Genomic DNA, 26,997 nt, shown 5'->3' on the forward strand with positions numbered 1-26,997 from the left:
CTTTTCCTTACAGCAAGTTTGGTTTTCATGGAGCCCCCGATGGTGCAATGGATTAAACTGATGACCAACATTTTGGAAGTTCAAATCTGGGAAGAGTGCGGATGAGCTCTCTCTGTCAGCTCCATCTCTCCATGTGGGAACATGAGAAAGGCCTCCCACAAGGAGGGTAAAACATCAAAAACATCTGGGCGACCCCTGGGCAACTTCCTTGCAGACGGCCAATTCTCTCACACAAAAGCAGCTTGCAGTTTCTCAAGTTGCTCCTGGCATGAAAAAAATGGCCTAGTGAAAATTCAAACTCTGTTTTCAAACTCCTAATCCAATGCTCAAACCTAATGATACTCATATTGTGAATTTTAGCTTTTGTAAACGTCTCATTTCCTCAAGCTGCAAATTCATTTCACTATACTAAAACATTCATCCAGAAATCTCTTTGAATATTTATACACATGCCTATGCATGTGTTTCCAAATAACTGCATACAGGTTTGCTAGAACAGGCACATTTTGCAGGTGTTTACTCAAAAAAATTGCAATTCTCTGCATGGTGTCTGCACAACCTGGCTGTGGAGCCACTGTCCTGCAATGAAGGCAGTTTCCAACAACTCAGGTGACCATAACGCCACCCTAAAATGGTATGTTTAATATTGGTTCATAGCTACATTATGTGTTTGTGCAGAACTGTCCTTTGTAAATCACCATGGGACCATTCATGATAAATCTGGTTCTATCTCAGCACTCTCTTAGATCTGCCCAACTTCTCCAGGCTCTGCTTGCCATTTTCTGCTCTGTCCTAGTTCTCATCTCACACATACAGTCACTTGTTTTTCAGTTCATCTGTAGTTCTGACCCCACACAGATGAATGGTCTCCCTAAGCTCATATCTTGCTTATATTTAATGAATCTGTCTGGTGGGAGAAAAACACTTTGTAGGAAGGAGAAAAAGATTAAATGGCTGTCAAGAATGTTAAGCCTGGTGATTTCTCTCCCTTGCTGTTTCTATTTCTTTAATTTTTCAGAACATTAAGGCAGAGTTTGATGTGGTAAACTGCTGTGCAATGTGACATAGCACAGCCCATTTACAGTAATATTTCACACTAGAGCTTTCCTGCTTCTGTTAATGGCATTCCACAGTTGAAAGTCTGGATTCCTGTACAAGTGTTCAAACACTTGTCTAAACTGGTTCTTCCTCCTGCTAAATTGGAATCTTCACATATGAAGGAGTACACAAAATCACACATATCTCTCCTCTGAGAATAATGTTGACCCCTAAGAAAGTTTAAACAAGTTGCAATAAACAGTTTGAAGCTACTCACTCACTCTTCCCATCTTCTTCAAGTTCTGGAGTAGAAAATATCTCTAAAATATATCCCCTTTTTCTGATGGTATATTTATATATATATATATATATATATATATATATATATATATATATATATAAAATACAGGTTCATAAGTACTTCTTTTTTCAAATATTTTTATTATGTTTATAAGTACTTATGTAGGGAGCCGTGGTGGTATAATGGGTTAAACCCTTGGGCCAGCTGAACTGCTGACCTAAAGGTTTGCAGTTCGAATCCGCAAGACAGGGTGATCTCCCATCTGTCAGCTCCAGCTTCCTTTTCAGGGGAATGAGAGAAGCATCCCACAGGATGGTAAAACATCGGGGCATCCCCATGGGCAGCATCCTTGCAGGCCAGTTCTCTCATACTAGAAGCGACTTGCAATTTCTCAAGTCGATTCTGACACGAAAAAAGTACTTCTTTGCCTAAGCCAAAATGCTCTGTAATTGGAAACTTGTTCCTGTTAGAGAATGACAACTTTGTTATGGAATTGGACTCCTAGGGTTAGCTGATGCATCGAAATGTATTGTTCATCCACAAAACAGTGCCTGTAGAAAATAATACCCTATGTCTCTCAAATTTGCCAATTCTAAGCTAACACCTGGCAAACCATGGAGATATTAGATTATCTCTTTGCCGGTTCAAATGCCAGCAAAAACTCCAGCAAATCCAAGCATGGAAATGCAGATCTTCTTATCAAGGCAATACGTTGACAAACTTCATCTTCAGGATTCTGGTAAGCTCCCAGAGCTGAGCTTAGCATTCCAACCAAAGTCTTGCTAGTTCTATGTTTACTTCCTGAGTCCTGAGAACAAAATTCCCATCTATATATTCTTAAAATGTATAGATTGGCCAGTTTCTTCACAGAACTTGAATTTAATTAAGCACTCCCAGCAATTATTTCCTTTCCAAGAAATAATGACATGGCTTTCTAACATTCAGATTGTAACTGGTCACTCTTTTTTTTGCAGTGCAACTATAGCTTTACAGTTTCTTTAACATTAGAGTATGGCCTTACTAAATGGAAAAGTTTTTTTTAATTGTGTCAGAAGTGACTCAAGAATCTGTAAGTCGCTTCTGGTATGAGAGAAATGGTCGTTCGCAGAGATGTTGCCCAGGAACACCCAGATGTCTTACCATCTTGTGGGAGGCTTCTTTCATGTGCCTGCATGGGAAGCTGAAGCTGGCAGATGGAAGCTCACCCCATCTCATGGATTCAAACCATTGACCTTCAGGTCAGCACTTCAGCCAGTACAAGGGTTTAACCCATTGCACCTCTGTGGCTCCTAATGGCAGAGTGATCTGATCCTTTTGTTGGCTTTTGTGGTGTCTTTTACTCTCTTGTGGGTAATGTGGCAATGATGAGGTGAATGGGAGAACAACAGGCTACAGGTTTTTTTTTTTTTGGAATTTCTGTTAATAATTATAAAATTATTGGGGGGGGGGCAGTGTCAACCCAGAGAAAATATGTTGCTATGTTGGAGTGGTGCCTCTTACATCAGAGTTTTTAGGACTGGAACTCAACTGTGAAATTTCACCATTTCCAGCAGGTGGCATGCTTTGGAATCTAGCTAAACATGGCAGAGTTCTCAGACTATTTGCTTATTTACATATGCCAATACAGTATATTGTGTCATATCTGTGATTGACTGATTTTGTCCAAAGCTGTAAGACTGCATTACTGACACAAATAGGAAACAGCTATAGTTCATCAGTATAATGTGCAATTATAGTCTCAGTAATTGATGAAAGCATAGAATCAAAAAGAAAGAAAAGCTTAAAGAAAGCAAACAAAACAGCAACATCCTAAAAAATGACAAAGTACTTGCGTAAAAAAATCATCCCAACAACTAGTTATCATGCTTTCTAGCATTGCACTGTCCATCAGTTTTTGTGAAGGGATAGATTTCCCCCCAGAATGTTTTTCTTCCAGAATACGCTGCTTTCTAGTGTGTTACAGCAGCTAAAGTTAACAATAAGAGTACTTTTTATATATTATTATGGGATGTTGAAGGGATGTTACAAATGTTATCTTAGAAATTCATTTAACAAAGCATTAAGTGGGGTTAGTTTTTGTATCCTAAAACTTGAGGTAAGTTCTGATGGATAAAGTGACATACTCCAACAAGAGCTACTTTCATACTTGATAAGTTATATTATTATGATTTCCCCTTTATTGCCATGGTGACATCCTATAGAGTTTGGAGATTTGCCATTTAGGGTGTTCAGTCATTGAGCTCCTGTAGTATTTCAGTAAACTTCAGGATGCAGTCATTGTAGTTAAGTTGGAGTCATACTGCTATAATTATGTAGTCTGAAAGGGTCTTCAGTCAGGCTGGATCTACACTGCCATATAATGTAGTTTCAGAATGCAGATTAAATATATTGAACCAGATTATAAAGCAGTGTAGACTCATCCAGTTCAAAGCAGTTAATCTGCATTGTGAAACTGTATTAGATTGCAGTGGAGATCCAGCCTCAGAAACCTATGTGAAACATTCCCCACCAATAGCTATCCTTTGCTGAACAGCTCCCACAGTTAGGAATTCTTCCTAATGTTTAGGTGGAATCTCCTTTCCTGTAGTTTGAAACCATCGCTCCATATCCTAGTCTCCAGGGCAGCAGAAAACAAGCTTGCTTCCTCCTCCCTGTGTCTTCCACTTACATCTTGATACATGGCCCTCATCAAGTCTCCTCTCAGGCTTCTATTCTTCAGGCTAAACATGCCCAGCTCTTTAAGCTGCTCCTCATAGGGCTTGTTCTCCAGATCCTTGATCATTTTAGTCACCCTCCTCTGGACACATTCCAGCTTGTCAACATCTCCCTTAAATTGTGGTGCCCAGAATTGGACACAGTGTGATTCCAAGTGTGGTCTGACCAAGGCAGAGTACAATTAATGACTTAGATGAAGGGTTAGAAGGCAAGATCATCACGTTTGCAGACGAAACCAAATTGGGAGGGATAGCCAATATTCCAGAAGACAGGAGTTGTTTTTCGATTTACTAATTTTACCTAGTTTAAAATAATAAATAGATTGAAATGATATAAAGTGATAACAATTGCATAAAATGGCTATCTCCCTGAGGATAAAAGGAAATTTCATAAAAATCATGCACAGTTCTTATTACAACGAAATGACATGTATCCTACTCATAACAACAAATGCAGTGAAAGAATTGTGACCAGTTGCTAGTTGTGGCCTTCTAGAAATGCAAATCTGCTTTTTGAACTGTTACAGAAATAGATTTTACATGCTACCAGCAGAGGACGCAATCACACTGACTTTAGGACCAAATGGAGCCGTGGGGGACTCTTTTCCAAAGCAAGAGACAGGAGCAAGAATCTCTGTTTCATTTCAGTGTTTGGGGAAAGGAGTTGTAAAAGCAAATCAAATAAGATTGTTCCAGAATGTAATAGGGTATGTTTGGAGAAGCTCGTTTTGATTATTATGGTGGAGAAGTTAAACGCTGAATTTTTCAATGAGTTTCCGTTATGTTTGCCATGCTTTTGTGAGCTATTTCCATTATGTTGAAGTAATTAGAACATCTCTTAACTTCCTCTCAAGGGAAACCTCTCATCTAGATCATTGAAAGGAAGTGATTTCCTTGCCTGGTAGAAATGAGTCACAGAAAATGACCTTCTGTGGAAGTCTAATTGTTGCTTAATTTAGGCATCAGAATCCTCAGCAGAGTTACAATGTGAACCCATATGGTTCTAGGCAACAATGAAAGTTGGTCCTGTGCGTGAAACCAGTTTCAAACCTTTACATTTAAATTAGCATGGAATTAAGTACATGTCCTATTGTTGTTGTTTATTCGTTCAGTCGCTTCTGAATCTTTGTGACCTCACAGACCACAGCCTACGCCAGAGATTCCTGTTGGTCGTGGCCACCCCCAGCCCCTTCAAAGTCAAGCCAGTCACTTCAAGACTACATATTCTATAAATGCATATATATGTCTAGAAATTTTAGTCAAAAAATGAATCTGAAAAACCTGGACCTATTTATCAACGAGTCAGTGCGATTACTGTACATTAAAGTAAAGTTAAAGTTTTCCCCTTGACATTAAGGCTAGTCAAGGCCGACTCTGGGGGGGGGGGGGGTACTCATTCCAATATCTAAGCCGAATAGCCGGCATTGTCCATAGATGCCTCCTAGGTCATGTGGCGAGCATGACTGCATGGAGTGCCATTATCGTTTCACCAAAGTGGTACCTATTGATCTACTCACATTTGCATGTTTTCAAACTGCAACATTGGCAGAAGCTGGGCCTAACAATGGGAACTCATCCCATACCATGGATTCAAACCACTGACCTTCCAGTCTGCAAATTCTGCACCTTAGTGGTTTAACCCACTGTGCCACCATGGCCCCTTACTGTACATTATCCCATATGAAAAAGGAACCATCCCATTCCCTGAAGCTGGGTCTACACCATCATAAAATCCAGTCTCTGAATCTAGATGATCTGCATTGATTATGAGAGTCTACACTGCCATATAATCTTAGACTACTGCAACGCTCTCTACGTGGGGTTGCCTTTGAAGACGGCTCGGAAGCTCCAATTAGTCCAACGTTCGGCAGCCATGATACTAACAGGAGCGGAGCGCAGGGAGCATACAACTCCTCTGCTGCACCAGCTCCACTGGCTGCCGATTTGCTACCGGGCTCAATTCAAAGTGCTGGTGTTGGCCTTTAAAGCCCTAAACGGTTCTGGCCCAACCTACCTATCCGAACGTATCTCGGCCTATCAGCCCACCAGGACCCTAAGATCTTCTGGGGAGGCCCTGCTCTCTATCCCGCCTGCTTCACAGGTGCGGCTGGCGGGGAAGAGAGACAGGGCCTTTTCTGTGGTGGCCCCTCAGCTATGGAATGCCCTTCCCATGGAGGTAAGATCAGCCCCTCGCTGATGGTGTTCCGAAGAAGATTAAAAACCTGGATGTTCGAACAGGCATTTGGTTAATCGGTGCAATGAATGTGATGATTACAGGAATGGTAATATGGACGACGAAACTGGATCACGATTTTAGTCATGAGATGCATTGGGTTGTTATTGTTGTGTTAATATTGTGTATTATATTTTTATGGTTTTAAATTGTATATTGCTGACTGTTGTACCTTTGTTGTAAACCACGTTGAGTCGCCTGTTAGGCTGAGAAACTGCGGTATACAAGTAAAGTAAATAAATAAATAAATAAATAAATAATCCAGTTCAAAGCAGATAATCTGAATTCAGAGACTGGATTATATGGTGTTGTAGATGGGGCCTGAGTAGAGTGGCAAAAAGCCAGGCTTTAGATGGTTCCGGGAGAACCTAAAAAAAGCACCAACCCCATATTTCCACTACAGCACCACTTCTGGCCTCTTTGAATGTCTGGGCATGGAAATGACAGTGGTGGCCAGCAATTGTTTGTGCCCTAAGGTGCCTTGGTACATTCCCCTCTCTGCAGAATGACCCTCTGTTTATCTACAGATCATATTAAAAAACCATATTTTTGGCCTTAAACCTGCTATCAACTTATACATGAGGTCTATTTGTACATGAGTATATAAGGTAATTGTTTTTGAGATATAAAATAAGGAACTTTCATATTTGAGTAAGGAGACAAGAACAGGAGAAGCTGATTAGCCATGAATTGCTGAAAATCCAGTACAACATAGGGGAAGATTAATTGAATCTAGAAGTCCCAATCCTATTGTACCAATGTTTAGCCAAATTGTGCCCTTCTGTACACTAGAACTGCAAGTACAGGAAGTATTGCTTCTCTTTTTAAAAAAAGTGCTTCAAAAATTTCTGATCATGAATGAATTTATATCTTTTCTTAGCAATTTTTGTGTTGAAAGTCATTAGACAGCAAGGTGGGTTGCCAATCTACATACTGCATCTGCTTGATGGGAGTGTGCAGCATTTTCCATTCCATGCAGTGATTTTTGTGCCATATTTACATATTTAAGATAGTGAATTTAGATCCCACTTTCAGTTAAAGGTATCCCAGAGCACCCAAAAATTTATATATTTACATCATTGTAAATATAACATACAGACACCGATAAATCAGAAGTAGTAGGAACAAATAAATACAGGCCTTCACCGTTGCAGGGATTAGGGGCATAGAACCCCCAGCAAAAGTGGGAAAACTGCAAGTAAAAAAAGTCTATTGTATTTAACATGAGAGAACACATTGAATGGGCCAGGCTTAATCACAGCGGGTTGAACTGCTAGCTGTAGAAAATCTTGCCAATCAAAAAGTTGGTAGTTCAAGCCCAGGTTGGGGTGAGCTCCTATCATCAGCCCAGCTTCTGCCCACCAGCAAATCAAAAAGAGTAATGTGAGTAGATAAATAGATACTGCTTTTAGTGGGGAGGTAATAAAATGCGCCCATAAGAACATGTTGGCAATTCCATTGGGAGGACATCTACGGACAACAAAAATCTCCTCCGCATGGAAGATGGAGCGACAGCAGTGGATGGAGTTGAGCACAGCCCCTAGATGCCAGAGATGAAAAAGATAGGGAAAGCCTATACCTCTGTTTATGTGCTGTCTGTGCTTGTTAATTGTATAATGGTATTGAATATTTGCCATATATGTGTTCTGTAATCCGCCCTCAGTCCCCGCTGGGAGACAGAGTGGAATATAAATAAAGTTTGTTATTATCTCCAGGAATCTACTTGTCCTTCAGTGAAACTGTGGTGTTGACCATAGCATTGCCCTGGAAGAGCAATTAGATGTTGCTCCTTATCTCTAACCATAGGAAGAGGGGAGTAAGAGACAAGTTTTTAAGCACTCCCAATCCTTAAAAGCAGGATGCACAGAGAGACAAAGGAAGGAAAGCCTGGTGCCTGAAAAAGACTTTAGTAAGTGTCACTTAGTAGAGCCTATTTCTTGATATATCTGCATCTCAAAGTATTTAGTGCTTTAACATTAGGGATCGGAATCCCCACCAGTGAATCTGAGGTCCTTTCACACTACCAGATTATGGAGTTATGATTCCACTTTAAGTGGCATGGCAACATCTTATGGAAACCTGGTTTTTTTTTTTAAGTTATCAAACAGATAAAAGCCATTTAAAAGACACAGAAGGGGCAAATATTGATTATGAGTTAGCAAAACAATGTAATATACAAAGAGAAATGAAGCAAAGTGGTCAGTTGTCTCCTCTTTTATTCATTTTTGCTTTTGAGGTTTTGCATAGAGCTATAAGATAAGATCTGGTGCAGCTAGTTAGTAGCCAGCTGCATTAAATCATTACTGACCGAGAGTTCATGAGTTCAAAGCCAGCTCGGGTCGGCCATTAATAGTCTAGCTTGATGTTGACCTATGCAGCCCAAACGACAGTTGTATATGTCAAGTAGGAAATTTAGGTGCTGCTTTATGTGGGGAGGCTAATTTAACTAATTTACAATGCCATAAAACCATCCAGCAGCATGCAGAAGAATGAGGAAGTACTCCATCAAAGCACTCAGTGTCACAAGTGGACGGTGAAGCAGCAGCTCTCCCTGTGGCCAGAATCGAGCAAACCCTCATGAAGCTGGAAAAGCTGGAATGTTAAATTGTTAAATTGTGTCTGTCTATAGATGTTGTATGTCTAAAAGGCATTGAATGTTTGCTATGTATATATGCATTGTAATTTGCCCTGAGACCCTTGTGGAGTGAGAAGGGCAGAATATAAATACTGTAAATAAATAAATAAATAATGTATTAAAAGTTAAAAAAGGAAATATGCAAATAATTGGCCCATGGAGTCTCACTCTTTAATATATTTAACTTTTAGTAAAGAGTTTTCCAGAGGGGATTTGCCCTGGTCTTCCTCTGAGACTGAGGGAGAGTGATTTGCCTAAGGTCACTCTGTGGTTTTCATGGCTGGGCAGGCATTCAAACTTTGGTCTCCAGAGCCCTAGAGTGCATCAACACTACAGAATGAATGCGGGTTGGTCCCAATTTTACTGCCATGGTTTCCTCTTGACATTAGGTCTAGTCATGTCCAACTCGGGGTGGTGGTGGTGGTGCTCATCTCATTTCTAAGCCAAAAAAACAGCGTTGTCCATAGACACCTGCACGGTCATGTGACCAGCATGACTGCATGGAGCGCCGTTACCTTCTTGCTGGAACGGTACCTACTGAACTACTCACATTTGCATGTTTTCAAACTGCTAGGTTGGCAGAAGCTGGGGCTAACATTGGGAGCTCACCCCACTCCCCAGATTCGAACCGCTGACCTATTTGATTACACGTCAGACATATTATTAATTAATTAATATAAATTATTATTATTATTATTATTATTATTATAGAATCATAGAGTTGGAAGAGACCTTGTGGGGCCATCCAGTCCAACCCCCTGCCAAGAAGCAGGAAAATCGCACTCAAAGTACCTCGACAGATGGCCATCTAGCCGCCGCTTTAAAGCCTCCAAAGAAGAAGCCTCCACCACACACCGGGTAAGAGAGTTCCACTGCTGAACAGCTCTCACTGTTTAGCAGTGAGGCACCAGTAATGTGGCTCACAAATGGAACTTTGAAAAAGGAGACTGAGGGCCTGATTCTTGCATCCCAAGAACAAGGCATTAGAACCAATGCCATCAAAGCCAGTGTAGACTCTGCAAGGAAGCAGAACAAACGATGGATCACATCCTCAGCTACTGCAAGAAGATCACGCAGACAGACTACAAGCAGGGGCATAATACCATTGCTCAGATGATTAATTGGAACTTGTGCCACAAATACCATGTACCTGCGACAAAGAACTGGTGGGATCACAAGCCTGAAAAAATTACAGAAAATGAACACATCAAACTACTCTGGGTCTTCCTAATTCACTTTTGGAGCACGATCGTGTTAAAAAACTACGATGTTGCAATCCCAGGCAACAGCAGGATTGAAGAGAAACAACTAAAAAGCCAACATAATATGAGGATTTAAAAATTGAACTGGCACAAGCCAGTAAAGGTGGTCCCAGTGGTGATCGGCACACTGGGTGCAGTGCCTAAAGACCTTGGCCTGCACTTAAACACAATCGGCGCTGACAAAATTACCATCTGCTAGCTGCAGAAGGTCACCCTACTTGGATTTGCATGAATTATTCGCCAATACATCACACAATCCTTGACACAATGTACAAATACAAAAACCAGCATAGTGACCTTGTTTGCTGTGTACTAATCATGTTATATATCAAATTATTATTATTATTATTATTATTATTATTATTATTATTATTATTATTACTATTATTATTATTGCTGGTGCCTCAGCAAAGTACAATGATCCTATGATTCCATAGCATAAGCCCATGGCAATTGCAGTGGTGCTGAACTGCATTAATTCTAAAGTGTAGATGCACTCGACGTTTCCGCCCTCCCAGCCCGTCCCACCCGGCCTAGACCCATCTTTAGCTGCCTTGAACTGCATTATCTGGGTCGACCATGACCATATAATTGCAGTTCCGAAATGCATTATAGAGGACTGTGCAGTAGACCCAACCAAAATCTCTCTCTCTCTCTGACTCTTGTTTCCCTGCCTCCTCGTTTTTCATTCTGTCCATTAGGGAGCGCCCTCCCCCTTGAGAGCTTGGTCCAATGAGGAGGAGGCGCCCGGTTTCCCGTTAGCCAATGGGAGAGCCGCGGGGAGATGTTCTCTCTCTTTCTCTCTCTCTCGCCTTTCAAAGCGGGAGCCAGAAGGGCGGAAGGGGGCGCGCGCGCGGGCAGGCAGGCAGGGCGGGTGCGCGCGCGCGGGGCGTCTCTTCGGGTCCCACTCCTGGCATCGCTTTGCACTTGCAATTGCAGCAGGAGCAGCAGCAGAAGCAACAGAAGAGGCAGCCTCTCTTTTTTCTCCCCCTTCCCGGCGGAGGAGCCGAGGCGCAAGGCTGCAGCATGCCGGTGGAAGAAGGGGGCCTCCGGGTGTTTCAGAGCGTCCGGATCAAAATAGGTACGAGGAGGGAGGGAAGCAGGAGGGGGCTCACAAAGGGAAAGGAAACCGTCCCGTGGCTGCCTTGCCTCCCCCCCCCCCCCATCCCTTGCCTGCCTTTTTCCTCCCTTGCTCTTTCCTTCCTTCGCTCCCATCCTGCAAGGAAATGACAGATGAGAGGAGAGGGAAGGAAAGGATGCCTCTGAATGGGGAAGAAGAGAATGCAACTCCGGGATGTGATGGGCAGCAGCAACGCTTTGCATCTCTACTAGAATGGTTTTATATTGTACTAAACCAGTGTTTCTCAACCTGGGGGTCAGGACCCCGGGGGGGGGGGGCGGTCGCCAAAGACCATCAGGGTTGTGTGGGAAGTTTGGCCCAATTCTATCGTTGGTGAGGTTCAGAATGCTCTTTGGTTGTAGGTGAACTGTAAATCCCAGCAACTACAATTCCCAAATGTCAAGGTCTATTCTCCCCAAACTCCAACAAGTGTTCACATTTTGGCATATTGAGTATCCTGCCAAATTTGGTCCAGATCCATGATTGTTTGAGTCCACAGTGCTCTCTGGATGTAGGTGAACTACAACTCCAAAATTCAACTCCAAAATGCCCTCCAAAATGCCCTACAACTCCAAAATGCCCTCCAAACCCTTCCAGTATTTTCTCTTGGTCATAGGAGTTCATTGTGCCAAGTTTGGTTCAATTCAAGTTTGGCTGGATGGCCATCTGTCGGGGATGCTTTGAATGTGATTTTTCTGCTTCTTGGCAGGGGGTTGGACTGGATGGCACATGAGGTCTCTTCCAACTCTATGATTCTATGATTCTATGGTGGAGTTCAGAATACTCTTTGATTGTAGGTGAACTTTAAATCCCAACAACTACAACTCCCAAATGACAAAATCAAGCCCCCTCCAACCCCACCAGTATTCAAATTAGGGCATATTGGGTATTTGTGCCAAATTTGGTCCAGTGAATGAAAATACATTCTGCATATCAAATATTTACATTACAATTCCTAACAGTAGCAAAATTACAGTTATGAAGTAGCAATGAAAATAATTTTATAGTTGGGGGTCACCACAAAATGAGGAACTGCATTAAGGGGTTGTGGCATTAGGAAGGTTGAGAACCACTGTAATATACTATATATACTATGTCTGTATATCAGGCATGGCAAACTTCAGCCCTCCAGGTGTTTTGGACTTCAACTCCCACCATTCCTAATAGCCTCACGCGCTTTCCTTTACCCCCTCAGCCGCTTAAGCGGCTGAGGGGGTAAAGGAAAGGGCGTGAGGCTATTAGGAATGGTGGGAGTTGAAGTCCAAAAACACCCAGAGGGCCAAAATTTGCCCCTGACTGGTCTACACTACCAAATGAATGCAGCTGGACACCTCTTTATATGCTATGACTTCATGCAATGAGATCCCAGGATTTGTAGTTTGGGGAGGGACCAGCACTCTTTGGCTCAGAAGTCTAAAAACTTTGCAAAACTACAGCTGTCACAGTGCCACATCATTGAGCCATAACAGGCTGTATCCATTCAACTGTGTTAGCAAAATGCCCCAAACTGTCTCCATTGCGAAGTGTGGGCAGAAAGCGTGGATGTGTAGCATATACTATTTTGGAAAAGAAATTCACTTTGTTAGTACCATAGAGTCTCACTTATCCAACCTTTGCTCATTATCCGACGCAGTCTGCCTCCCACCCGGATCCACAGCTGTTTCAATACATTGCGATGTTTTGGTACTACATTCGTAAATACAGTAATTATTACATAATGTTACCATGTATTGAACTGCTTTTTCTGTCAATTTGTTGTAAAACATGATGTTTTGGTGCTTAATTTGTAAAATCCTAACGTAATTTGATGTTTAAAAGGCTTTTCCTTATTATCCAACATTTTTGCTTATCCAACGTTCTGCCAGCCCGTTTATGTTGGATAAGCGAGACTACTGTACTCCCTATGACCCTTTGAGGGTTCACTAAAAACCCTTCTAGCAGGAGGATTCCTGGACCAAAGTTCCTCTGCCTTGTTTGGTCATTTGAAAGCACTCCTCCTTTTGAGTGCTGTGGTCATGCAGAACCTGTGGGTCGTGACCCTCAGAAGCTCAATTTTCCTATCTCTTTGGAAAATTCAGAAGTTGGCAGAAATGTGCTTGGAAGTTCTGACTTTGTCCACTACGCACTCCAATCTGTGGGTGGTTCCTGTTTGCTGGTGGGTGTCAGATTAATCCAGTGCTGTTTTCCCAGGCTTTCCCTCATTTCCTGTTTATTATCTGCTAGATCAAGGATGAAGGGCTTGTGAGCCTCCATAAAATCTTAGAGTTGGAAGAGACCTCGTGGGCTATCCAGTCCAACCCCCTGCCAAGAAGCAGGAAAATCGCATTAGAAGTACACCCAACAGATGGCCATCCAGCGTCTGCTTAAAAGCTTCCAAAGAAGGAGCTTCCACCACACTTTGGGGCAGAGGGTTCTGCTGATGAACAGCTCTCAAAGTCAGAAAGTTCTTCCTCATGTTCAGGTGGAATCTCCTTTCTAGAAGTACTAGTCTCCAGGGCAGCAGAAAACAAGCCTGCTCCCTCCTCCTTATGTCTTCCCCTCACATCTTGGTCCTCATCATGTCTCCTCTCAGCCTTCTCTTCTTCAGGCTAAACATGCCCAGCTCTTTAAGCCGCTCCTCATAGGGCTTGCTCTCTAGACCCTTTATCATTTTAGTCACCTTCCCCTGGACAGCTGGTGCTTCTTAATCCCCCGCTATTGCCAATTCTGACTATGGCTGATGGGAGCTGCAGTCCATCAGGACCATATTGTTATGATCCAAACAGTAATCATGCCTATTTAATATGGTTTTCTGTTGTCACTTCTGTATCTCAGTCTCTGCTCCTCCAACTTCTGATCACTGTTTGATTCTTATTGTTCGATGTCCCGTCCCCCCCCCCCCCACTGATATTTAGTGGTTTCCTCTCAGCATTCCTGCATCCCATAATGCTCCAGAGAAATCTTCTTGGGCCATCTTCTTGCCACTTCCTGTTGGTACAATGTGGTCATGGTGAAATGTGTCATGTCAGTTTTTGTTCCTCTTTAATGCATTTGAATATGTGCATCTATGTGTTTAAAATGCAATGAAACTACATATACAGATTAACTCATGTAAGTAAGGTCCCTTTCCACACAGCCATATAACCCAAAATATCAAGGCAGAATGACCCACAATATTTTCTTTGAACTGGGTTTTCTGAGTCCACACTGCCATATATCCCAGTTCAAAGCAGATAATGTGTGAAAGGGGCTTAAGTCATTCATTTGGACCTTCTCCTGTGTTGTTGTGTTGAGGATTACAACTACAATACGTTACGTCTTGCACTCCCATGGGGAATCTGCTATTTTTTGTGTGATGTATCCCGAACATCCTCTGAAAAGGGGAAAGACAATTTATGTTGCTGTCAGAAATACTGATGGTGGCTTCTTGCCATGACATCTTGAGAACAAACTTATCTACATCTATGTCATCTTGTGTCTTCTACAGTTAAACTTCCTTTCCCCCCCTCTCTTCTGTTTATTTTCTCTTCCTCTGATCTAGATTTGAAGACCTTATGTCTGTTATTGGTGCTAACAGTAAAATTACCATGCAATTATGCAGATCCTGTGGAAGACCTACATAGTTAATTGTACAAGTTCAGAATGCAAATTAGTATTTGTTTCTAGACCAAATATGGAGAACATACAGCTTTGGAATGGATCTTCCATCACCCAACACAGCTGCATATAGCGGGCCACTTATTGTATTCTAAAATGCACACAGATCATGTTTTCTCAAATACAGTCTACAATGTACACATACTGTTTCCCTTATTTCCAGTTGGGTCACTATTTTGGGTCAGATTTTTGCACCAGCTTGTGATAAATGCACTTTTATGTCTCCAGATATGTTTCAACAGTTCACAGACAGGCTTTGAATTCTGTGCCGAGTACTTGTTCAAATAATACTGGCAGATCATTTGTATGCATTACATATTAAACAGGCCCTGAGAAAGTGAACATAAAAGGACTCATTGTGAGCCTAATAGAAATTTCCCATATTTCAAGCTGCTATTGCTTCAGCCTGCTGTTGACTGTTCACAGCGTGCAGTTTCTATGTGACTATCACAGACGGTAGTTTAATTTGTTTGAAGGACGTGCTATTATTTTGACTGTTGAATGACTTCCAGACCGCATCATTAGAAAGTAAGCAACAGATGTCACTGTTGTAGATTAAAATTCACTCTGGTGTTGTTCTGACTATACTGGGTTATAGGACAAGTGCTGCACCCTTGACCAACTAAATCTGGTGGGAAAACCCTGTCCTTCTCTCTCTCTCTCTCTCTCTCTCTCTCTCTCTCTCCCTCACACACACACACTTCAGAAAGCTTGGCATGTTGATGCTTGTAAATCACAAATTCACACCCATCATATAACACAAATCTAGGTAGTAAATATTACCCTCATATGAAAATGATGTGATAGCTTTTGCCAGAATGCTACTTATTCAACAAACATTTATGTTGCTATGTAAAAACTCAGTTTAAATACATTAATAATAAGGTGTGTTAGGCTGTTTAACTCATTCAGAATCCTATAAGTTGGGTTGTTTTAGGTTTTTCGGGCTATATGGCCATGTTCTAGAAACATTCTCTCCTGACGTTTCACCTTCATCTATGGCAAGCATCCTCAGAGGTTGTGATGCAGGCGAAACATCAAGAGAGAATGCCTCTAGAGCATGGCCATATATCCCAAAAAACCTACAACAACCCAATGATTCCAGCCATGAAAGCCTTCGACAATCCTATAAGTTGCCTTCAGATTTCACAAATAAAGGTACAGGGTATCATAACAAGCATTACATATTGTGTTTTATTTTGTTTTGTTTTTTAAAAAATGTCAGTCTTGTTAATGTATGGAAGCCAAGTTCAGTAAAACAGAAGATCTGTCCTCTTTTTTACTATCTTGTGGCAAATCCAAGCAATTCAATTTCCATATTATGTAAACTGAACACAGCTGCATTACCGTATCTCTCAAATCTTTGGTGTCCAATCTGTGGTTCTCCTGGTGTTTTGGACTTCATTTTCTAGAATTCTTCACCATCCAACAAGCCAAAAAGAGCTTCTGGGATTCCCAAACATCTGGATGACCAAAGTTTGGACACCGCTGCCCCAAGCCACGCATTTTGTATCAACCCAGGATGTCCTCTTTGACCATTAATGAGCATTCACTGTGGGTCCTTGATGGTGTTTCTTCATGAATAGTGAAGAAAACCATGAGATATTAGGACTGAACAAGATATTATGCTAAATGGGACACTAGAAAGCATATCAGTCTCATTCATATACATATACATACATACATATATATATATGTGGAGAGAGTCAGCTCTCCACATTCACTTGAGTTATAATAATAATAATAATCTTTATTTATATCCTGCCACCATCTCCCCAAGGGGTCTTGAGGCGGCTTACAAAGGCACTCCAAGGTGCAGCAAATGACATAAACGGCACATGAGTATAAAATAATATCACATAGAAATTATAAGACAACCACAGAAAAGTCAAAGTGAAGAACCGCAAATAAGGATATCATTATTTTTTTTACTGGAGAGAACACCTCTCTAGGAATTCCTAGTGATTCCAGCATAACCTTGTGGTGTACGTCCAGTGGAAACTGAACATAGAATCACATAAGACTTAGAGATTCTTAGAACATGTTAATCAAACTCTTAAAACATTTTAATTATATAATAAATTTGCAGGACCAATCTTTGTGGTTTCATTTATCCACTTCCGACAAAATATGGCCTCTCTAGGCATTTTCTTGGTCCTTCAGAGTTAGTCTATGATATTTTTGGGCTGGAAGTAATTTATTTCAATAGAGTTTACAATTATCCACTATTTCACATATGTGCATGGCATTCAGGGATATATCCCCTACAGATACAGGGATCATATTTTATAGCGTGCACTCAAATTATGTGTATATTTACATAGATGTATGTGCCACTGAAGTTATAAATGTTGGGCTCACTCATAAATGTGTTTAGCCTTGGAGCTCGAGTAGTTCCAATATACCGTATTTCCTCACATAATAGTCACTACTACGTAACAGTTGCACCCTTATTTTTGGGATGGCAAAATTGTTATTTTTGTGTTCCCTGCATAATAGTTTCACTCTTTATTAACTCACTGTCATAGCTAGAATTTTTTTAACCACATAATAGCCCTACCCACCTTCATCCAGAAAAGGGAGTTAAAATGCGACTATTACAGGGTGAAATATGGGATGCCCAAAGCCACATCACCACATGCTCTGAACTGCCTGTTTCTATTTTTCAGGCTCTATGGATTTTATAGCAGGAATAGGAAATAACGCAGCCCACGTATCTTTTTGACAATACTCCCTATAAATCTCAGTCATTATGGTCAGCCATGAGGAATTATGGGAGCTGTAATCTTAAAACATCTGAAGCATACTAGTTTGCCTACTCCTGCTTTACAAACAGCTTCTTTCAGCTTGGCTTAAGTTGAGAGCAATTAACAGCAACATATCACTTTTCAAACTCTTAATTTATCCAAAATCCCCAGTTCTCCATAACCTATTACTTTGCATTCTAGGGCTTTCCTGAGAATCCTGCAGATTTCAGAGTATTCTTTTTAATATGATTGAAATGAAGAGGTGGGGAATTCCCCTCGCACATGTGTCATAGTATTTTATGTTGCATTGGCTGCAGCAGCTCAAATGCAAGTTTATGAGTGTCTAGTCAGACATCAGTAAAGGTAAAGGTTTCCCCTTGACATTAAGTCTAGTCGTGTGTGACTCTGGGGGGTAGAGCTCATTTCCATTTCTAAGCCGAAGAGCTGGCATTGTCCGTAGACACCTCCAAGGTCATGTGGCCAGCATGATATCATGGAGCGCTGTTATCTTCCCGCTGAAGCGGTACCTATTGATCTACTCACATTTGCATGTTTTCGAACTGCTAGGTTGGCAGAAGTTAGGGCTGACAGCGGAAGCTCACACCGCTCCCCGGAATCAAACCTGCGGCCTTTCGGTCAACAAGTTCAGCAGCTCAGTGGTTTAACCTGCTGCGCCACAAGGGGGCCCTAGCCAGATATAGTAGGCATTATTCCTCGATGAACAAGTACAGCAGCACTGTGGACCCAGGGGCCATAAACTTCCTGAAACCATCAAGGGTCGCACTCCTTGACTGAATTCACAGTAGCCATTCCCCTCCCCTGGGAGCAAGGTGCTGGTGCTGGCTAAGAACAAGGAACGTCTTACTCACCCTCCCTTCCCAGGTGTGTGCCATGTTTAAAAAGACAGTACCCAAGTCTTTCCTCCCCACCTTTGAAAGCTGTGCTGCAATTTGGCAGTATTCGTAAGTAACATGCTCCAGGATGATAGGCATTGATGCTTGCCATAGCGTAGTGAAACATTTACAGTGGTGAAAATGGCAAGGGAAATTTGATTACCAGATTAAAAATATGGTTCCGCTGTGGTTACCTGTGATTTCATATTCTGTTGAGGAGATTAAAGGGTGTTAGTGTTTCTTCACTAGACTTTAGTTATTTTACACTTTAGCATCTAGCCATATTTCAGCACTAGTGCATCAGTTTTGTATGGTGGTGATGATTTCAAGCTCCTTAACAATTTTTTTTGTTCAAATCCTCAGCCATGCAGTTTACCCAGTCACTTTTGACCAAGCACTGTCTCAAACTAAGCTGCTTTCTCTTTTCCCTAACCATCAATGCAGGGCTGTTATGAGGATCAAAATGGCCTGGGGGGCTAAACATGCTACCTAGGGCTGCTTCATAGAAAAGATGGCTTATAAATATAAACAATTAATAAATACCTAGCTAAAAGGATATTTTGTAGTAATTGGGGACACAAACACTAATTTGAAGTTGGTCTCCCATATCAGTGGATTTTCCATCCACAGATTGAAGCTTGAAAATATTATTTAAGAATCTGTAAAGCAAACTATCATTTTGCCATTTTACTATACCATTGTATGTAATGGGTCTTGAGTGTTTTTTAAACTCATTTATTTATTTATTTATTTGTGGTATTTGTATACCGTCTTTCTCAACCCTGAAGGAGATTCAGGACAGTTCACAGTGTTGGCAACAATTCAATGCCTTTGGTGAAAAAAGTATAAAACATCAAAATTGATCCTCCTTTGATCAAACATTAACCAGTATTGAACACATCACATAAAATAACTTCACATAGCACACAAAGACATAGCTGTTGTCCATAAACAGTCCTGGATCATTGCACTTTCAACTTTCACTTTAATTTTAATTATTCCTATGGTGGGCCGAACTTGACTAAAGTGTGTGATTGTTAGCCGCCTTGAGTTCCCATGGGGAGAAAGGTGTGGTATAAATACAGTTAATAATAATAGTAATTGAGCACCCAATGATATTGGTATCCATGGTGAGTTCTGGACCCATTGTAATAGGACTGAATTAGAGTTTATTTATTTATTTCAAACATTTGTACCCTGTCCTTCTCAACTCCCAAGGGGGACTCAGGGCGGCTTACACCAACAACAATTCAATGCCAACCCACACAACATAGCAATATAACACAAATTAAACATTGATTAAAATATTAAATATAAAATAGGCAGTTAAAACATTACTAACAAGATCAACCTGATTGCCCACCTTGCCTCCTTCTGCCGTGTCTGCCTTTATGAAGTGTTTTGTAAGCTGAAGATGCTCACACTTGTGTATAGATTTCTGTGCTCTTTATATCATATTTATCATCCCAGTGTCTCTTCCTCAATCCCCTTTTCTATGAAAAAATGTGCCCTTTGTGTCTGGACTAAACGGTGATTCACATGCATCTCATAACTTGATAATGCATCACTGAGTGGTTTATCTCTGTTTCTGGCAGCTGAGTGTTTGAAGCTTCATCCATTAAAAAAGATTGTGTGTCGAGGTGATATGAAATGAAAGCTCTGTCTATTTTCTTCTAAGTTTTCTATATGTACATTGATGGCATAATGTTTCATTCAGTCGGTGGCAAAGTTGACCTGATTGTAATCTGTTTGGTGTAATTATCTTAGAGCTACTTATCTTTGACCACTTGCTTCCCTTTCCTGAATAGAATTTTCCTTGAAAGTTCCACATGGCAGATTTTTTTAACGTGTATTGTCAGGCAGAATACCCCAAAGCCGATTTGCAGCCCAGATAGTGGGTGGACTGACAGTGCATGAGCACCAAAGCCCATGCTCCTAGGGGGTGCCTTTGCCCTCTCGTTGCTAGCATGGCTGGGTACCCTGTTATAACCTCACAAGAAGTGATGTTGCCAGTAAGGATCTGCTTCTGTCCAGCAAAACAGTGATGGATCACCCCAGATTCAGTCCAGTCCAGCTGTTTACATGTCAAAAGCACCAGAAGTCATTCCAGACTTCCCTCAAAACCTGGAGTAATCATAAGTTCTTGTTGTGATGAATTAAAGCCTTAAAAGCCAGTGGGATTCTAGGCTACATCAATAGGAGTATAGTGTCTAGGTCAGTGTTTCTTAACCTGGGGGTCGGGACCCTTGGGAGGGGGTCATAAGGGGGTGTCAGAGGGGTCACCAAAGACCATCAGAAAACACAGTATTTTCTGTTGGTCATAGGGGCTCTGTGTGGGAAGTTTGCCCCGATTATATCATTGGTGAGGTTCAGAATGCTCTTTCATTGTAGGTGAACTATAAATCCCAGCACCTATAACACCCAAATGCCAAAGTCTACTTGCCCCAAAACTCCACCACTGTTCACATTTGGGCATATTGAGTATTGCCAAGTTTGGTCCAGTAGATCCATCATTGTATGTATCTACAATACTCTCTGGATGTAGGTGAACGACAACTCCAAAACTCAAGATCAATGCCCACCAAATCCTTCCAGTATTTTCTGCTGGTCATGGGAGTTCGGTGTGCCAAGTTTGGTTCAATCCCATTGTTGGTGGAGTTCAGAATGCTCTTTGATTGTAGGTGAACTATAAATCCCAACAACTACAAATCCCAAATGACAAAATCAATCCCCCCAACCCCACCAGTTTTCAAATTAGGCCGTATTGGGTATTGGTGCCAAATTTGGTCCAATGAATAAAAATACATCCTACATATCAGATATTTACATTACGATTCACAACAGTAGCAAAATTACAGTTTTTTGAAGTAGCAATGAAAATAATTTTATAGTTGGGGGCCACCACAACTTGAGCAACTTGTATTAAGGGGTTGCAGTATTAGGAAGGTTGAGAACCACTGGTCTAGATCAATGGAAATCATAATCCCACTCTATTCTGCTTTAATCAGACCTCATCGGGAATACTGTGTCAAATTCTAAGCCCCACAATTCAAGAAGGATATTGACAAGCTGGAACGTGTCCAGAGAAGGAGAACCAAAATGATCAAAGGTTTGGAAGCCAAGCCCTATGAGGAACAGCTGAGGGAGCTGGGTATATTTAGCTTGGGGAAAAGAAGGCTGAGAGAGGGGACGTGATAGCCATGTTTATAAATATTTGAAAAAATGTCAGATTGAGGAGGGGGCAAGCAGGGGCCCTTGTGGTCTCTTCCAAGTGTAGCATTCTCCTGTAGAACTGGTCATATGTCATCTGGAGTGCTCACAGCAGGTTCAAGATGAGTGCAGTTTTTTTCTTTTGTATAGATGAGGGACCAGTGAGTATAACAGTTTAGTGGCATCTGGAACTGGTTTATCCCAAGTTCCAGCCACACATCTTCACCATTGCATTGTTCTTTCCCCATTACACCATAGTGCTCTGCCTGCCATGGTTCCATCCTATGTTGTTGTTTAGAGAGCACTATTTAGAGGTGTCAGCCAGAATGCTCTTCTGGTGCCTCTCTAATATACGTGCATATGGATTACAAAGGAGGCAGTCATAGTGGTTTCTAGTGCTATACTTGTGAAAGACCCCACTGCCTTGGCTCTCTTTGAGAGTAAAGAAGCAGCTGGTAGATAGGGTGAGAGTTGGCATAGAAGCATGTTCCAGTGCTAATCTGGTTGCAAAAGTGTGTTTTTCAGTGATGTACTCATGTACTATAACTAATGTTTTAGTGGACCGCAACGGACTGATTTGGATTTTGAACTGATTTTGAACCAGCGTACTGTTTTTAATTGAATGCTTATAATTGTTTTAATTCTGTTAATTGTAACTGTGTGTTTTAATGTATTGTTTTTGGCATGTAATGACTGCCTGCTGTAAGCCTTCCTGAGTCCCTCTTCGCAGGTGAGAAGGATGGGATAGAAATGCCCGAAATAATGATGATGATGATGATGATGATGATGATGATGATGATAATAATAATAATAATAAAAGGGGGGAAAGAGCAAGAAAAGAAGGATTCCTTTTTGTTATGATAAAGGAAGAAAAGCTACTCAGGAGAAAAAAGGAAGTTTATCCAAGGGTGGAATTAAAATGGTCCTGGGTACTGCCAGAAATGGGTTCAGGAGAATAAAAGCATCATTTGGATATTTTACAACTTCTTGAGAACTACAGTAACAAATACTGTAACCCCTGGAGACATTTGCCTCTTATGGATTAGCCTCTTCTTTCATTAAAAAGAAAAAAAACCTAGTAGTACAATGATGACAGTACATGTTGCTAGCAATGTCTTCACCCTTCACAATTTGCTTTGAAAAGAAATTCTTAAAAATTCAGCATATTGACTGAGAGCAAAGGGGGTTTTTGTCATTAAAGATATTTTTGCATTGATATGATTGTTCTTCACGGACACTGTTTGTATTTGAATCATTCTCTACCACAAGATTTTCTTTTTTACTCAAATCCCTTGAACATAAGCAAGACAAATGTTTCATGTAAGGTAAACAAACACTTCCTACGAGATTGCCACTTTGAGGAAGTGTGTGGCTCTGACGTTTCCATGAGTCACTGTACCAAAACCTGAAAGGAAACAACATATGGCATGTAGCAAACGAGTGGCTAGGGGGGAAGATTTTTTGCCTGGCAACATAACTTGTCAATGTCATGAAGTATTCCTTAATTCCCATGCTCCCTGATGTAATTGCACATAATACGTATTTTAGGAGTTTTGTCAAAGCCTATAACTTGAAGCAGAGAGCAGTAATTTGCCCTGTTCTGCACATTTTGTGACATACTCGTGAAATACTCGGTTCTAAGAATTTTAGATGGCCAATTTAGGTTATTCTAGAGGTCCTCTCTGTCTTTTATTTTGCTGACCGTAAACTATACTCTTGACAAATATGTTGGGGTCAATTTACATGCCCAGTAGAAGTGACCATGATAGAAGTGACTTTGATTTTTATTGATTGGTTACTGCTGCCACAGTAGACCCTTTGCACAGTGGTTGTCTCCCAATTACCCTTTTCCCATCAGGGGTGGTGAAAATGGGGCTTTCGAGATGATGCCTATTTCCTTTGCAGGGCTCATGAAGTTGAGGCAGGGAAGAGAGAGCCTGATTAGTGAGTATTGGGATAGGCAAGGAAGAAACATGCAGCACAAAACTGCATGGGAAAAAAGTGTATCAGGACAGATGAGTGGTTTAGTGAAAGAGAAAGACCACCTGGGAGAGAACAGAAACATCTAAAGGCATAGTTACACTGACATTATAATGGAGCTTGGGCAGGATTTGGAGGAACCAGTTTAGCTGGGCAAGTGATTAGATTGCCGTGCCTGGAAATAGTTTGAGGCCAGGAAGAGTATTACATTAAACATGGAGGTATATATGGTGAAAACAACAAGGGAAAGTGACAGGAATGGAGGTAGTCCATGCTCAGAGAAAGGCAGGATATAAATATCTCAGATAATTATATAATTAATCATCTACCCCTCACAGGAGGTCAGTTAGCCCCCTGATGCCCAGTCACGTCTATGGGGAGGCTTTTGGCAGCCCCCATTCTTTTCTGTGCTTCAACAAGACCAGGTGTTTACAGTGTGTTCTGCATTTTGCAGAGTCAATTTGCCCTGGATCTGGGATCCTTTGGGACTTTATAAGGACTTGTTTTGGACTTCCCTTCAACTTTTTAATGCATGCTGCCATATTTATTGGTGGCATGCATTTTGGGGCCACCTTAATTTTCAGTTGGCTTGGAGCTGCTTTAAATGGTCAGTGTAGATGGGCCCTACTGAGCTATGCAATGTGAAGCTTGATATTTCTGCTGGTTGTAAAATGACACAGATTTTGTATTTTTAAAATGATTATTGTTAAATGGCTCACCAGCCGAGGTTCTTAGTGTGCAAGGGTAAGCCTCTAGTGTTTTAAATGACTGTCTCAAGAATTGGGAATATGGCCAACCATTGTGACTTGTGCAGCTGGCAGACCAGATGTATCAACGGAGCTTGAAATGGTATTCTGCATTGATTCTAGGATGGCAGCTCTTTCACTTGCTGATTCTTTCATTCACACTCCAACTATCTATAGAGTTCTGTCTCTCTTCTGATAACCCAATGGGTATATCCAGCTTCAAGTTTGTCTATCCTGCCAGTACCTTCCCTATATCTTATATGTGTGTGTGTGTGTTTCCACCACCATCTGCCTGACTACCGAGCCAGCTTTCTTACTAGTCTGCTTTGCTTTCCTGTGAGATGGCTATCTGTCCACTTATCCTTCCATCCAATCCAACTGTCCATCCATTTGACCCAGCCTTGTGATAGATAAATTGTTATGGGCATTGCAGGGATGCATAGGAATGGGAGCAAACTGTAGCAGAGAGTATACAGGATCAGTATCCATATTCAAAATGCTTGGCACCAGAAGGGTTTTGGATTTTATATTTTTTTCAGATTTTGAAATACCTGCATTTGTGTACATACATAATCAAGTATCTTGGAGACATAATTCATGTATGGTTCATATAACTCTTATACATAGACCTGAAGGTAATTTTATACAGTTTTGTGTATATTGAACATTAGAAAGCAATGGTGTCAGTATCTCGGCCAATATGGAACACCAATATGGATCATTTTGCTTTTTGGGGTCTTTTAGAATTCCAGATAAAGGATGCTCAATCTGTAACAGATTTACAACATCCGGTGATTATGACATCAAATTGTCCATTTCTGGGCTGAAGTACTCATCATCTAGGATTCCATTTTTCTGTGCAACTACCATGATTGAAATGTGAAATTGTAAAAGTAGTTCAGGGGTTGGATGAGAGAGCAGCTTCCTCAATCATCTTCTTTGTCTTGCTAATCTGTTTCCCGCCCCCAATGATTTTTGTTCTGGTTGAAGAAAACACTAGTACTTATGTGTTCATGCATCCATACATGCTGTGCAGGTAGTGGGAAGTTGTTTGTGAATGCTATATATATTTATAGGTTGTAAATGCCACATTTATATATGTGTATGAGTAAAAGAGAAGGAATGGAATGGAACCTTACAGAGGCTATGCGTGTGAGACATCTGTGTATAGTTAGAGAGTGTGCTTTTGTATAATTATGCTTGTGTATAATTATCTGTAGGGACTTACTAACACTGGTGAATAATCACAGAAGCCACAAAGTTAAATAAGAAAATAAGGCCTTTTTTACTTTTAAAAACCAGTTGTGTTTATCTGCTGCAAAAGGGGAACAACTATATTGTATGGAATGGTTGTGTTTCTCTTCCATATCTTCTTTTCCATAAAACCGTTCTCCATCCCAGTCTCACTTAACTTCTTCCAACAATGAAATTCAAGTTAGAACAGCATACACACAAGAGAGCATAACACAACAGTGGGACAGAGGTAAAATAGGTGGTGGTAATGGCAATGCTGCTGGTAATGATAAAGATGTTGGTGATGATGGCTGATGTTAGCATATGCTACTGTAGAGAATTAGGTTGAAATTTCCACTGAAACAAGAAGCTCGTTGGGTGATCTGGACCAATCACATTTTCAGAACCCAGGTTTTCAGTTCTCTGAGAGCAAGTCCCACTGCATGATACAGGACACATGCACTGTTAGCCTGTCAGTCTCATCAACATCACATTGCTATTTTGAAGATAAAATTTGGAGGAAAAAGAACTACATATTATATGTAATCTTAATCTCTGTAGAGTGGAGGTGGAGGTATTAGTAGTAATAAAAAAATAAAAAATATTGCCATTGAAACCAAAATATGTTTTGGAGTTCTTTGTTAGCAGTTGTTACATGTAAATAAAGACATACATTTTTGACCATAAATTGAAAAAAAAGTGGTTCAGAAAGTGATTAGGTGATTAGAAATAAAAGTTATTAGAAGGACCATTTATGCTTTGTTTTGGGATAAATCTCCACTTTGGCTACAACTTCATAATTATTCTGTTTTGGACTACAGTAAGACCCCTGTAATTGTGGAACATATATCCACATTTTCATTTACCCATGCTCAGGAGATAAATGGTCACTCTAGGAATTTGTTAGGTCTTCCAGGCCAGTGTATGGCATACTTCGCTGGGAAATTACCTTGGAGTTGCCTTGGAGGATCTAGCTTCTCTAGGAATCGCTAGGTCATCCAACATAACTCTGTGGTATGCTAAGGACTGGAAATAAGCTTATTTAATGTAGTTGAGTCATATCCGTGGGTTCATGTAATTGTGATTTTACTGCATAATTGCAGTGTGGTAAGACATTCTAAAAGTTGTAGTACAAAACAAGTCATATTCCTACATCATTGCTTTCACACCAGCTATTTCAGATGTTTGTGATTAGAAACACTGTACATTTATGCCACTTAAGTGAGTGGTAAGTGTGATCTCAAATATT

General features: G+C 40.9%; 1 protein-coding gene across 2 annotated transcripts in view; it reads left to right on the forward strand.

Annotated features, from left to right (window-relative positions):
• The first annotated feature begins 11,026 nt into the window (after positions 1–11,026).
• Positions 11,027–26,997, forward strand: part of RASA3 (RAS p21 protein activator 3) — a 169,112-nt gene continuing 153,141 nt past the window's right edge. Inside the window, exon 1 of one of the 2 annotated variants that reach the window (XM_060769666.2) lies at positions 11,027–11,264. In XM_060769666.2, the coding sequence (XP_060625649.1) occupies positions 11,210–11,264 (55 nt within the window). In that variant the 5' untranslated portion in view covers positions 11,027–11,209. The remainder of the gene's footprint in view (positions 11,265–26,997) is intronic. The other variant, XM_060769667.2, reaches the window with a different exon arrangement.

This window comes from Anolis sagrei, chromosome 3 (assembly GCF_037176765.1).
Source record: "Anolis sagrei isolate rAnoSag1 chromosome 3, rAnoSag1.mat, whole genome shotgun sequence".
In the NCBI taxonomy this organism is placed as follows: domain Eukaryota; kingdom Metazoa; phylum Chordata; class Lepidosauria; order Squamata; family Dactyloidae; genus Anolis; species Anolis sagrei.